Here is a 13,892-nt window from a genome sequence, read left to right as displayed (position 1 = left end):
CTGAGCTCAGTTTATCGTCTCAAGTGGGGAAAATAAACCTACGGACCTCATAGGGTTGTTGTGGGGCTTACACACAAGTCCATAGGTGAAGGTGCTTAGCTTATGGTGAGGCACCCAGATCTTAGCTTAGTCCTCTGGTTAGGTATTGCATAGCTCTTTCCTCTCAAATTTTGTTAAGATTCTATTCTTTTTCACTCCTTTTTTAATAAAAGCAAAGGGGAATTTATTTTTTAGTTGGCCTGGTTTACTCCAGTATTGTTACAAGGCGTAATTCATGTGTCCTCTCGGAGTGCATGTGACCTGTATTTCTTTTCCAGTCAACATCGGAATCTCAACGGTGCAGGAGACAGAGGGAGTCACCGGAGCAGTCATCAGGATCATATCCGAAAGGATCCGTATGCCAACCTCATGCTGCAGCGAGAAAAAGACTGGGTCTCTAAAATCCAGATGATGCAACTGCAAAGCACTGATCCCTACCTGGATGATTTTTATTATCAGGTATGTACTCTGTGCCAGTCTGAAAGATAAGTTTAGTCACTTACCCTGGTGAAGACTCAGTTAAATACTGGTGGAATTTTCTTCTGAGGTAGTCTTCAAGTGGGTAAGAATTTTGTCCCGTTTTTCAAGCTGAAGAATCTCTCACAATATTCACTGAAAGGTTTGCATATATGCCTTTTATTTCTAAACTTTAGAGACTCTCAAACCAATATTTTCAAATCTTTTTGGCATCAGTAATCTGGTTCTTAAAATTAAGAATCTTGGCAGTCTAATGATGTTTCCATTGATGCTAATTTTGAAGGCGGGATTTTTTGATAAGTTCTTCACAATCTGACAAAAGTTAAAAGCCAGTACATATAGAGCACGAGCAGCATCGCTGCCACTGGTATAAGCCGCTTCATGGTAAAGAGCGGCCGTGTGCTGCGCTTGCTGCAACTGAAACCGTCTTCTCGTGTGGTAGAATTACTTTGAAAAACTGGAGAAACTGTCAGCTGCTGAAGAAATGCAAGGTGACGGCCCAAAAAAGGAGCGCACCAAGCTCATCACGCCTCAGGTGGCCAAGCTGGAGCACACCTACAAGCCAGGTGAGGTCGCGTCCCCATGCCCACGGCGGGGAGGCGCGCCGTGCTGCTGGTGGGACAGCGCAGCAGCAGCGTGTGGATGATGGGATGCAGACGTGTGAGACCGATGGCACACGGCACCGCTGTCCTTGACAGACGAGGAGGCCACCGATTCAAGTGCGGAGTGGATATTTTGACAGATGACCTTTTAAGTCCATTTCTACTTGAGATTCCGTGACTTTTTAAAATGTTATAGTTTCTAGTATCCATAAAATAGATAAAGGGGAAGATACTTCAGACTTTTTATTATTACAACCAAAAAAAAATGGGAAAGGATAGATTTTGTTAAGACATTGCCTTAGATAATACATAGATTTTTGTAGTGAATTTTTAGGTCTGGAGTAAAGACTAGAGAACATAGGACCTCCCTGGCAGTCTAGTGGTTAAGACTGTGCTTCCACAGCAGGGGCTTGAGTTCCATCCCTGGTCAGGGAACTAAAGTCTGCACATGCAGCACAGCGGGGCTGAACCCACCTCCCGGTGCAAGGCACAGAGGAGACACGGGTTCGATCCCTGGGTCAGGAAGATCCCCTAGAGAAGGAAATGGCAACCTGCTTCAGTATTCTTGCTTGGGAAATCGCACGGACAGAGGAGCCTGGCGGGCTGCAGTCCATGAGGCCACAAAGAGTCGGACACGACTCAGCAACTAAACAACAACAGGCCGTGCAGTGGGGCCAGAAAAGAGAGACTGATGATCTTCTTTGAATGCTGTCTGCCTGTGTTGCTGGGTTTTTACTTGTTGGCAATTTTTTGTCCTTGCAGTGCAGTTTGAGGGCTCTTTGGGAAAGCTCACTGTCTCTAGTGTGAATAATCCCCGAAAAATGATTGATGCTGTTGTGACGTCTCGGAGTGAGGATGATGTAAGTAGCCACAGAATTGTGTGTTTAAGGAAGTCTGGGTCAGCACTGCTTCTTTGACGGTCCCTGGGTTGGAATCCTAAGGCAGCCAGGCAGGACCTGGGGTGGCAGGAGCCTTTGAACTGGGTAACCCTGGCTACAAACAGCATTAGCTGTTTATTCCAGTTTTTAAAACTATCGTTTTCTGTGTGTTTAAGATTTTCCTATGATATCTTCATTTTCCATTGCATTCTCCAATACCTTTTGCTTATCTGTGAATTTAGTTAATAGTTTATGTGTGGGTTTATTCAGTCAACTCCGTGACCTTTGTCCACGTTACTTTTGTTTGATTATTAATCTTCACAGTCCTGTCACAAATAGAATTACCTATAGAATTTACCAGCAGTAAATTATTCTTAACATGGTTAAAGAGTTCATATTGAAATGTCTTGTCTTTTTTTAGGAGACAAAAGAAAAACAGGTTCGGGACAAAAGACGAAAAACCCTTTTCATAATTGAGAAAGTAAGTTTTAGAATTGCTAAAGTTGCTGTAGTTAGTTTCAATTAAGCGAACTGTGAAATGTATGTGTACGCAACACGTGGGAAAGGAAACAATCGGTTAGTGTCCTGTGATCTTAATTAATGTACATGGTTGTGTAAAGTGCCTATTGTGTACAGGGCGTGCTGGAAGGGAATGTGGTTTACCTCACCTGTGGCCTCATGGAGAAAGCACTGCAGTTACAATTAGAAGTCCTGGGGTTTTGTCCAAGCTTGTTCAGTTAACAGCTGAGTGTTTTAGGGCAGGGCATCTTTCTAAGAAAATGAAAAGAAAAATTGTTCTGCCTGTGAATGGATTGTCTGTTCAGTCAGTTCACGTGTATTTGTTGACCACTCCCTGGGTGCTGGGCACTGTCCCGGGTTCTACGGAGAATCAGCAGTAGGCAGCTCGTGTTGGACCATAAACACCGTGTTGTGGGGCATGGAGTATAGGAGTTAAGAGCGCAGACTCTGAGAACAGGCTCCAAATCACGTCTTTTTCATTTCTCACCAAGCCTGTGACTTGGGGCAAGTTATTTAACCTTTCTGTGCCGTCTTTATCTTTAAAAATGAAAATGCTGAGAGTCTCTTCTCACTGGGCTGTGGTGAGTACTCCGTGAGTGAGTATCTGCACGGCGCTTGGAGCGGGGCCTGGGACCCTGTAGTCGTTAGCTGTTACGTGTTCACAGATAGAGGCATCACGGGACGCAGTGGCGCCTGTTCACGTTACTAACAGTGCCGCTGCTGGAAAATTTGGAAAGTGGAGAATCGTTTCCTCACCATCGCCTGCTGGATTAGCGGTCAAGAAGGGACAGGGAACAATACCTGAAGGCGGTTGTCTTTTTTAAGTTGTTTCACAGTGTTTCTCTGGGTTAAGAGAGCAGGCTCTCCTTCCCGCTGTCACTTCCATGAGCTTTCACTCTTACGTTGTTGTCTGCTCGTCCTGAACGGCCAAGCTGTTCACCTGATGTTCTGAGTTTGCTGAGGCCGGCTTTGTCTCTCCCTTAGACCTATAGTTTACTGCTTGATGTGGAGGATTACGAAAGGCGTTATCTCCTAAGTCTGGAAGAAGAGCGACGTGCCCTGATGGATGAAAGAAAGCACAAAATTTGTTGCATGTATGACAACTTAAGGGGGAAATTGCCTGGACAGGAGAGGTAAGAATTGTGTCCTTTGGTAAAAACGTTAGTCTTGCTAGATTCCTTTGGGCTTTATACATTCTACCCTTACCCTTCTTTACCATTTCAGTAAGCTCAGAGTCTTTCCTTTTGGCCTAACTCAAATGCCACTCCATATAAAACATTTTAGAATCCTTTTGAGCCGGGGAGGAAAATCTCTGTATCTTGAGTTCATTTATTTAGCAAGTACCTCTTCAGTATCTGTTAGGAACAGTGCTGGACACTGGAGACAGTGGGAAACAGTATTTAGTTTCTTTTGTTGAGCTTAGAGACTGTATCTAGTTTATGCTTGTGTGTAGTGTGTGTGTTAGTCACTCAGTCGTGTCCGACTCTTTGCTACCCCACGGACTGTAGCCCACCAGGCTTCTCTGTCCATGGAATTCTGCAGGCAAGAATACTGGAGTGGATTGCCATTCCCTTCTCCAGAGGATCTTCCCAACCCAGGAATCAACCATGTAATCTTTATGTATTTTGTTTCCTACTAAGATAGAAAGTGTAAACATTCATACTTTCTTGGGGTTGCCATACAATTCTTATTTGCTGTGGAAGCCAATCAGTCTTCCAGTGAAGACTAAGCTTCTTAGTATGATTTCTCTGTCTGTCATCTCTCTCCTACCCAGTATCTGGAATAGAATCTTGCTAATGGTAAATGTTCTAGAAATCACAATATTTGTTTGATAAATGCAAGAGGACACTCCCTTTGTCTTTGCCCATTCAAGAGAATTGATGATTCTTTTAAGCTAGGACATATGCAAAACAAAACTTTTTGAAAAGGACCTTCTTTTTAGCACATCTTTTCCGGAGTTGGACTGACAGGGAGCTTGGTTGAATAAATCTGGGTTTCTCCATAGATTGGACTGTTATGCAGCCAGTAAAATCTATAAAGTATTATGTATTGCCATGGAAAAGTGTTCATAAGAAGTTGTCAAGTGAAAAAAGTCAAGTAACAAGCCATATAAATTATATGGATCCCCCCTTTTTAAAAAATGAAAGATAAAAATATATAATACACAGCAAAAATGCCTTCAAAATGATAACACTAGTAAATTATCTCTGAGATTATGAATATTATTTATATATATATATATATATTTCCAGATTTTGCTGTTTTAACTATGTCATTTGTGTAGTTACTTAAAAGTTAGTAAAGGAAATCAATGCCTATAGTTTGATTAGTTTTTTTAATGTACAATTTTTGAAATGATTTTCAATATTCATGAAACTCGAAGAATTTACTTTTTATTATTTGGTTGAGAGTTGGTAAAGTAATCCTCACTGCTTTGTAGTACAGATCATTGCAGAGTGAAAATAAACGCAGTGTGTTCATCTAGTAACATGTAAGAGGAGAAAAGGGGGTTTTTCTGTTGTTCTTGCTGACCTAAGTTGGCATTTTCTTCCCCCGCAGGCCGAGTGATGACCACTTTGTACAGATCATGTGTATCCGAAAGGGGAAGAGAATGGTAGCCCGGATTCTGCCTTTCCTCTCCACAGAGCAAGCAGCTGACATTCTCATGACAACAGCCAGGAACCTCCCTTTCCTCATCAAGAAGGACGCACAGGATGAGGTGACCCGCCACGTGGGGTCCTCTTTCCTTTGGGTCTTCACAGTGGATAAGATTTCTAGAAGCCAGACTTCTTATTTTTCCCCCTTATCCCTTTTGTGTTCTTTTACCTAATCTTTGGCTCAATCATTTGAGTATTTAAAGCAAAAACTTTACTCCAAGCCTGTATTTTTAATGCCACTTCTTTATCCAACAGACCGTGTTCCTAAACATGAGGAAAGCAGTAATTCCATCTTATGTGGCACAGTTGTTAAGCTGTGATCTGTATTAGAACTGCTTTGGAAGCAAATAGTTCAGCCCTACCCCAGACTTGCTGAATTGGTGTTTACAGAGAGAAGACCAGGCCCCCAGCTGGGCCTGACCGCTCACTATTTGCCATTCATGATCCTGGTTACCTTATTGGATATAAAGTATCATTCATGGGCTGTTATTAGTGGCTTAACACTGACCTGTAGACTTGAATGGTGTCCCACAAGAACTGGGCCAGTGCTTTTAAGCAGTTTAAACTGGGCTAGAATTTGTGGGTTTCATTTTCTTTATTATTAATCATAGTATTTTAAATTTTATTTATGTTTGACTGTGCTGGGTCTTTGTTGCTGCACGGGCATTCCTCTAGTCGCGGCAAGCAGGGCCGCTCTAGTTACGGTGCTCAGGCTTCTCTTGTTGCGGAGCACAGGCTCTCGGGGGTGTGGGCTTCAGTAGTTGGGGTTCACTGGCATAGTTACTCCAAGGCGTGTGGGATCCTCCTGCACCAGGGATCAAACCCACGTCTCCTGAACTAGCAGGCACAGTCTGTACTGCTGAGCCACTGGGGAGCCGTGGGCTAGAATCTGAAGCATGAGTATCAAGTTTGTAAGAACTGTTCTCTGCTTATTCCTATCAGGATCCTTGAAAGATTAGCAAAATTCGAAACAGTATTAGAAGTTCAAAGCAAGAAATTGATACGGTTAGCGCAAAGGGCTAATATCATTAAGTATGAGATTCAAAGTAATAGAATTCATGCGAATGAACCCGAGTGAAATTTATTCTTTTACTCATTTATGAGTGAAAATTATTCTTTCTGAAATAATAGAATTGAAAGAATTTCTTCACTCAGCAAATACTAAGCACTTCTATGTCCCAGGCACTGTTATATAGATCCTATAAGTATAGCACCTAATTCTTGGTGCTAGGAGTTAGGAACCCAGAGAGGCCTGCTGTAGTGGAGCTTACGTGCTAGTGAGGAAAACTTGGTTGAATATAGAGGCTAAGATTTTACCTGTATGTGTTAAAGAGTAATAGACCACATCTCTAAATACTGTTTATTTGAAGTGATAGCAGGTTCCAGGTCTGAGGCATAAAATGTACAAGATAATCATGGAGTATCATGTCAGAAACCAAGAAAGCTGAAAGATTACTATGGTTCTGTGTAAAAGACGCACAGACCAACTTGAAGGAACCTCCTTTCTGTCACAATGGGATAATTTGTGTCAGAAACAAAAATTAACACCAGTGGATTGCTGTAGATCGGATATGTTTAATGAGTTCATAATGATATGAAAAAAATGTAGAGATTGCTTGGTCATCAACTCATTATTCTGAAAAGTGGGAAGTAAAGGAAAAGAAACATTTATCCTGCCTCATTACAGCCAAATGTCAAGGAGACTAGAGTGTTGATATTAGGAAGTTCTCCTTTATAGAATTTCAGCTAATAAATTCCAAAGAAATGAGAAAATTGCCGTTTTACAAGCTCCTAATGGAAAAAACAGTCTGTCTCAGCAGCAGCCATTACTGGAGCTGAAAGCGTGGGCCAGAGGCGAATGGGGATTTTCTCATTTCTTTGGTTGGGCAGGCTGGCCACACCTGAACCCCCAGACGACCGCCAGCCCCACTGAGGGGAGCAGTGCAACTGCGTGCTTCCTGACCCCGCGCGGAGGGAGCGCTCAGCTCTCCATGGGTGTCCTTGCTGCGCACCGCCCTGCCCCCTCTGCTGAACTCGAGTTCAGTCAAACCTCTGATCCTAATTACTAGTTTTTATGGGGGAAAGACTGAAGATTGGGTCATTGTTAAGTGATACCACAGAGGTGCCATTAGCGAGATTCAAACAATGGGACAAATGACCCAGTTTCTTCAAATAAAATGGCACGAGAAAAGGAGATGGGCAAGTGACAGAAGACCTGTTAACAGATTCTAAAAGCCTTAGAGCCACCATGCAGCGTGTGGATCCGATTTGAATCATCGTTAGAACAAATCGGCTCCTAGACATTTCTGAGACAGTTGGACTAATTTGAGTTTGGAGTGGATATTAGATGATCATTAAGGAGTTAAACTTCCACAGGTACGATAATATTGTGACAGAATTGAACTATTGCTATTTATGACAAAGATGATGTGACATGGGAAGAACATAGATTTAATGAGGTTGGCACCCTGTTACTGACTGAATTGTTGAAGTTGGGTTGTGGGTACGTGGACTTCACTATACCGTTGTGTGCACTTCTGTGTGTGTTTGAAAATGCTCTGGGCTTCCCAGGGGGAACTAGCGGTAAAGAACCCGCCTGCCAGTGCAGGAGACGTGAGAGACACGGGTGCAGTCCCTGGGTCGGGAAGATCCCCTGGAGGAGGGCATTCTCGCCTGGAGAATCCCATGGACAGAGGAGCCTGGTGGGCTACAGTCCATAGGGTCGCACAGAGTTGGACACAACTGAAGTGACTTAGCACGCACGCAAGAATGCTTTAATTTTTAAAGCTCTGTTTATTTAGAATAGTCTATCATGAAAAGGAGTCTTCTCTATTCTTGAATGCTACTTAAAGTAGAACCAGCCTTCATTTTTTATGCTGTGGTCATTGAGTGCTGGAAGCACCCTTGATTTCAAGCGTCATAACCCAGTTACACCAGTAGCTCTGTATTTTAGTTTCCCAGCCTGGGCCTTATGGCAAAGCAGAATGAGTGAACTAGCAGGCTGGAATCCAACAGCCTTGAATTCTGGTTCTGGCTACTAGCTTTGTAACCAAAGTCTGGGTTTCTGATCACTTAGCTTCTCTGATCTATAAACATTGATTGATCATTTCTCTGTTTCCTCATTGAGCTTTTATATAAAGATAAATCAAGATACCATTAAGTCTGAAAATACTTCTCAGTAACTCTCTGACTCTAGGAATTTACCTATGTTAGACTGCCTCGCACAGTAGTTAAGCTGGCAGTTTACTCACGGCTTCTCTGTGTCTTGGAGCCTGAGGGTCTGTCCTGTTCACCATGTGCTTTTAGCCCATAGTGCCGGTACAGTGTGAGCATCTGAGTACTTGTACAGTGAATACCGATGTTCTGTCATGTATCTTGCTCTGTATTTGAGAAGTGATTTTGCCCCCTTGCTTCACACAAGTAATGATGTTCCTGTACGAGTGGAAAAAATTCTCAGCAGTTACCGTGGAATCTGCTGCTGAGATGCTAACAGTATCTGCCAGACTTGTCAGGCTCCTTTGTTACATCTTGCCTGGGGCAGTGGGTACCCCTCCGTCCCTGCCCACTAATGGGTATAGCTGAAGTAGCAGTTAACCAGACTGTGATGGCCTGTCCGTTCTGTTTTTCGGTAGGTGCTGCCATGCCTATTGAGTCCCTTCTCTCTCCTCCTCTACCATCTTCCACCAGTGACCGTCACCAGCCTTCTGCAGCAGCTGATGAACCTACCTCAGAGTGCAGCGGCCCCAGCTCCGTCCAACCCGCACCTCTCTGCCGTGCTCCAGAACAAGGTGAGCCCCGAGCCCTGCGAGCCTTCTCAGTCCGAGGTATGGGTACAAATGATGGCCGCTGTGGCCGTCTTGGAGGGAAACAGGAGGGTGAGGGGGTTGGAGCTGTAACCTCAGCGGGGAGCTCCATTAAGCTCGTGGTGACAGAAGCTGGAGATGGTAGTGATTTTCACAAGACAGGGTGCTCTGTACCTCACATGGAGAAAACCCGGTGTGTGTCGGGGTACAGACTCCTTTGGTCCCCCGCTGTGCCATCCCAGCAGCAGCTGCCACGCTTGTGTCCTCAGTGGGTGTGGAATTTAGGGCTCCGCTCTGCATCAGGAGAGGAGGGTTTAGAGGGCTGAAGGGTGTGGGGGAGCTGGCCTCCTCACTTGGAGCTCTAACCACCAACTTCTACTTAATCTCAATGGCCAGCTCTTAGTCTCACGCCACACCTGAGTGCAGGGAAAGCTGGAAACATCTCTGAGTTCACGCCATTGTCACCACGGGTGAAGTCAGATCTAGTAGGAGGAGAGAGGATTAGGTAGGTAATGAGCAGTCTCTGTCATAAGACATCCCAGTTCATATTTCGTTTATATCAGATTAAAGATCCAGAGACTCCCAGGGGAAGCATAAATACAGAAGGAGAGTGATAAGCTTTTAGACAGAGCAGGTTTCCACTCCTCGTCGGCCGCGTCATAGGTTTGTGACCATGAACAGATCATTTTGCTTTGCTGAGCCACGGTTTCCTGATCTGTAAAGTGGAGGTGATGGCAGCGTCACTTAGATGAGCAGGCAGCTGTGAATGTTGCAGTTTAATGCTGGGTACACAGTGGCGCTCACTCGGGACCATCCGTTAACAGTAAAGGGAAAAGGAGACTGAGGCGGGTTTTCTTCTGGCACCTGAAAACCTGGAGAGCCTGGCTCGAAGGGCAGTGAGCGCCTCAGAGACTGAGAGGGTGGCGGTGCCTTGGGACGCAAGACAGGGGTCCCAAAGTTGTGTGCCTTCCTCGTTATTTGGTCTCTTAGCTTTAATTTTGATAAAGGCAGTCAAAAAGCCTGAAGTCAGACGAGATTATGTAACCTGTTGTTTTTCTGACAGTGACATGAAGGGAACGTTGTGGAAAGGCAAGGTTATCCTCTGTGAGGTGAACTCAGAAGGGGGGGTGGAGTCCCAGAATCTGCCCAGCTTCTCGTCACGGGCCGCGATAGCCACGATTCACGCGTTTAACCTCAGTTTTGGCCATGTTTGTGCCCCTTTAGAGTCCACGTTTTCTGCTCTTACTGCCCACGGAGTAAAATAAATATTTATATATCTCTCTGCAGCATGTTGCTAAATTTTAACAGTCCTAGATATGGTAGATGAATCTGTTTATCCTCTCTCTTTTTTTATCTTTTAAACTCTCATTAACACCCTCTAAGCCTTTATATTTCCAGATACGTATGTCATTTTTTAAGGAAATGTTTTCTTTATAGCCTAATCCTTCCATTTCTTTTTATTTTCCCACAGGGCTTTAACACCTGTTTTCTTAATTCAAACTCTATTTTTTTGTTTGTTTTTTCTATATACTTTAATTTTCTGTATCAAAATTTGTCTTCATGTAACTTTCCCTTCTATTTCTGTTCTAGTAAATAGGAGAAAAGCTACCCCCTGCCCATCTTGTGGCAGGGAAGAGTCCGCTTTTCATCGAAGGGTGGGATGGGGGAGCCGTTGCCCTTGAGAGAGCCTGAGCTGCTGAGTCTGGAGGGACCCCTCTGGGCTCTGCACGGGCTCGGCGCAGCACGGCGAGGGGTGCCTGCATTCAGCGCCGCCCCCTCAACCGCCTGGCCCCCCGTCGGCCGGCGCGGTGTCTCACGCCCTCTGTCTCCTCTCCTTTCTTCTCTCGCAGTTTGGCCTGTCCCTGCTCCTCGTCGTCCTGAGCCGCGGGGAAGACCTACAGAGCTCAGACGCCGCTTCAGAATTGGCGCAAAGCAACCCATGGTCAGTCTGGGCCATGTTTCTTCTTTGAAGTTCTTTCAGGTCCTCTTTTTCATTCCTTTTCTTACATTATTATTATTATCGGTTTTCCCTGTTAGGACGGAGGTGATGTTTGTGGCAACCCGAGAACTTTTGCGGATTCCCCAGACGGGCCTGGCCAAGCCAATCTCTATACCCACAAACCTAGTATCCCTCTTTTCTCGTTACGTTGACCGACAGAAACTGAACTTGCTGGAGACAAAACTGCAGTAAGTTGGAAACAGGAGATTTCCACATCTCACTGAAGTCGGCACTTTAGAAGTTACGTTGAGGAGGCTGGGGGTGGAAGGGGCATAAGACGTCATGAATCCAGTGGAAGAGATTAAAGACTTCTGTGAGATACACGAGTGTCTGCTGGGTGTAAAGCACTGTGGCCACAGCAGAACCCGCCCAGTGAAATTCCAGCTGGGGTCCAGATCTCTGAGTGACCGATAGGAGAGGTCACACGGGCTGGGGTTCTGGTGCAGATGACTGCTCTCTGAACTCATTCACACGGGTCTCCTCTCTCTCTTTGTGCCGTAGGCTAGTTCAGGGGATACGGTAAAGGCCTCCACGCACGCCCTGTGCCTCCTCTTGGCTGCCTCCCGCTCTGCTGCCATCACCCATGGAGTGTTGTTTTAAACGAGGGAGGGAAGGGAGCTCACTCCCCAGAGCGTCTGGTGGGACCGAGTCCCATTCACAGGGGTTGCCTCTGAATGCCAGGTACTCCCCACTGCTCTGTGAAATGTGGCTGGGTTCACACTTCTGCTGGTTTTCTTACCTTCCGTGTGACAGTCCTGCATGTCCCACCTTACTCGATTCTTCTCCATACTGCCTTTTCTTTGCCCTTGAGACACAACCATAACCTCTCCCTTCATCCCCCACCACCGCTCCAGCTCAGAGTAGGTTGTAGTCTGCCACAGAATTCCTTCCCTCATCGCCCCTTATTAATATGACTGTAGGAAAGCTGATGAAGTAGAAATATAAGTATATATGCGTGCACACACACCCCGATACGTATGTTTATGTGGTCTCCAAAGGGTCCTTAAAGAATGAGTTTAGACTGAGAAATTTAGTTGGCACACCATCCCTTCTCTAACCACAAACCAGCTGATGTGTTTTTAATCTGTTCCTCATCCATCTTCTGATTAATTTGGTGGGTTCTACTTGTTCTAATAAAATGTAGGGTATGCAGCACGTGTAATAAACTCAGAGCTCTCAGTTGGCCGGTGCCCAGCTCTCAGCTGAGCCGTTCCTTGTCTCCTCCCCACTCGGGTTTCCTTCGGTTCTGTCCACCGCGGTGGAAACGGCACACAGTTAGCCTGGGTCCTGCTCCAGCCGCGGCTACTTGAGCCCGTGCCTTCAGGTGCGCGGAGGCTTGTGGGAGACGGCCGGCCTGGAGCCTGCTTCCACCGCGCAGCTTCAGCGCGCTCATTCTGTCTTCCTGAGACCGCTGCAGTAAGCCATTCTCTGATGTCTCCTTCCCTGTCTGTACTTGGTGTCCTGGGGGGGACCTCCGCACCTCCCAACGTGAGCGCAGGCCGTCGCTCCGCCCCTCGATCCCTCTGCACCGCACGCGGAAGCGCTGCCCTAGCCCCTTGGTGCAGCCAGGGCCTGGGTCTGTGTCCGGCCTGGGCGGCCTGTGCCCCGGTCACCACCTTCTCCTGCTCCGCAGTCACCACCCTCTTCTTCTCCGCAGTCACCACCCTCTCCCCACTCCGCAGTCACCACCCTCTCCCCCCTCCGCAGTCACCACCCTCTCCCGCTCCGCAGTCACCCGGATGCGGGCCCGGGTCACTGGTGATGCCAGCCCTGAGCAGATAGCATCTGATTGATCTCACCGGCCTGTCCTGAGCACACCTCGCTGCTCTCACGTTTCTGAATGTAGGAGGGAGGGGGGCAGGTTACGGTATTTAATACGCGAATGAACGTTTTGCACATAAATGTATCCTACAGCAGTGAGGCCCTCCTGTTCTCCGCCTGTACTTCTCCCCGCTGTGCCCTGCGCGCCCCCTCGTCCCCTCTGCCATCACCCCCTGCCTTCCCTTCACAGCCGATCAAGTGAAGGCTCGATGATTATCTCTTCTCTTCTGTGCTTTTATCTTTTTTGTTTGGTTTTAATTAAAAAGTTTCTAAATTTACATTTTTATAGGGTATTGTAAATAAAAACAAATTGTATACTTGAAAAAAAAATATGTGCCAACATTCCTGCTTGTTTCTCCTAAACATGCCTTTTAATGTGTTTCTAGCGTATTTAGATAGATCAGCAGACCTCTTGGTGCTGGGGATTGGTGAGGATGGTATCACGTGATGTTTTTATCTCTTATTTTGTCATGAGGGAGACAGATAAAGATCTTAAGTTTACATAACTTTACTTAAAAAACCTAGGGTGTGGGCCTCCCCTGATGGTTCAGTGACTGAAACTGCAGTTCCAGTGCAGGGGAAATGGGTTCGATCCCTGGTCCAATCCTGTGTGCCACGAATAAATAAATGCATATTTTTAAAAAGAAAAGCTAGGATGCTTTCAACAGTCACTGCCCCCCACCCCCAACTTTTAACTGCAGAGCAGAATTAGAAAATTCAGTGGATAGACCACAGTTCACCTTCCTCATCTCTAGGCAGCTGAGAGTTTAGTTAAGAAACTTCACAAAGCCCAGTTTGACCTTAAGCTGCCCTCATGGTTAGTATTTCCTTAGCTTTCATTTATATCTTCTCAGAAGAGGTAAGAAAAAATTGGTAATTCTTTTTTTTGGGGGGGGGGTAATTCTTTGTAGTAAATTCATGTTAGCTATTTCAAACTTAACACAGCATCATTTGTAATAGGAAAATTAGAAATAACCTAAATGCTCACTAGTGGCTAAGTAATAATCTATGTGTCATGGACAGGTATAATATTTAATCATGAAAAGTGTTTATGGTCTAGTGTGGGGGAACGCAGAAAGTATATATGCTTGGAATGC

At 45.6% G+C, this 13,892-nt stretch overlaps 1 protein-coding gene across 1 annotated transcript in view; it reads left to right on the top strand.

Annotated features, from left to right (window-relative positions):
• The window catches only part of PATL1 (protein associated with topoisomerase II homolog 1 (yeast)), a 27,799-nt gene extending 15,673 nt beyond the window's left edge, over nt 1–12,126 (top strand). The window contains exons 11-20 of the mRNA XM_010843741.1: nt 318–498; nt 959–1,082; nt 1,881–1,978; nt 2,418–2,477; nt 3,500–3,648; nt 5,075–5,234; nt 8,805–8,960; nt 10,826–10,917; nt 11,013–11,162; nt 11,476–12,126. Of these exons, the coding sequence (XP_010842043.1) occupies nt 318–498; nt 959–1,082; nt 1,881–1,978; nt 2,418–2,477; nt 3,500–3,648; nt 5,075–5,234; nt 8,805–8,960; nt 10,826–10,917; nt 11,013–11,162; nt 11,476–11,497 (1,192 nt within the window). The 3' untranslated portion in view covers nt 11,498–12,126. The remainder of the gene's footprint in view (nt 1–317; nt 499–958; nt 1,083–1,880; nt 1,979–2,417; nt 2,478–3,499; nt 3,649–5,074; nt 5,235–8,804; nt 8,961–10,825; nt 10,918–11,012; nt 11,163–11,475) is intronic.
• The last annotated feature ends 1,766 nt before the right edge of the window (nt 12,127–13,892 follow it).

This window comes from Bison bison, unplaced genomic scaffold (genome assembly GCF_000754665.1).
Source record: "Bison bison bison isolate TAMUID 2011002044 unplaced genomic scaffold, Bison_UMD1.0 scf7180017864185, whole genome shotgun sequence".
Lineage (NCBI taxonomy): Eukaryota > Metazoa > Chordata > Mammalia > Artiodactyla > Bovidae > Bison > Bison bison.
This window is presented reverse-complemented; position numbering and strand designations above follow the sequence as displayed.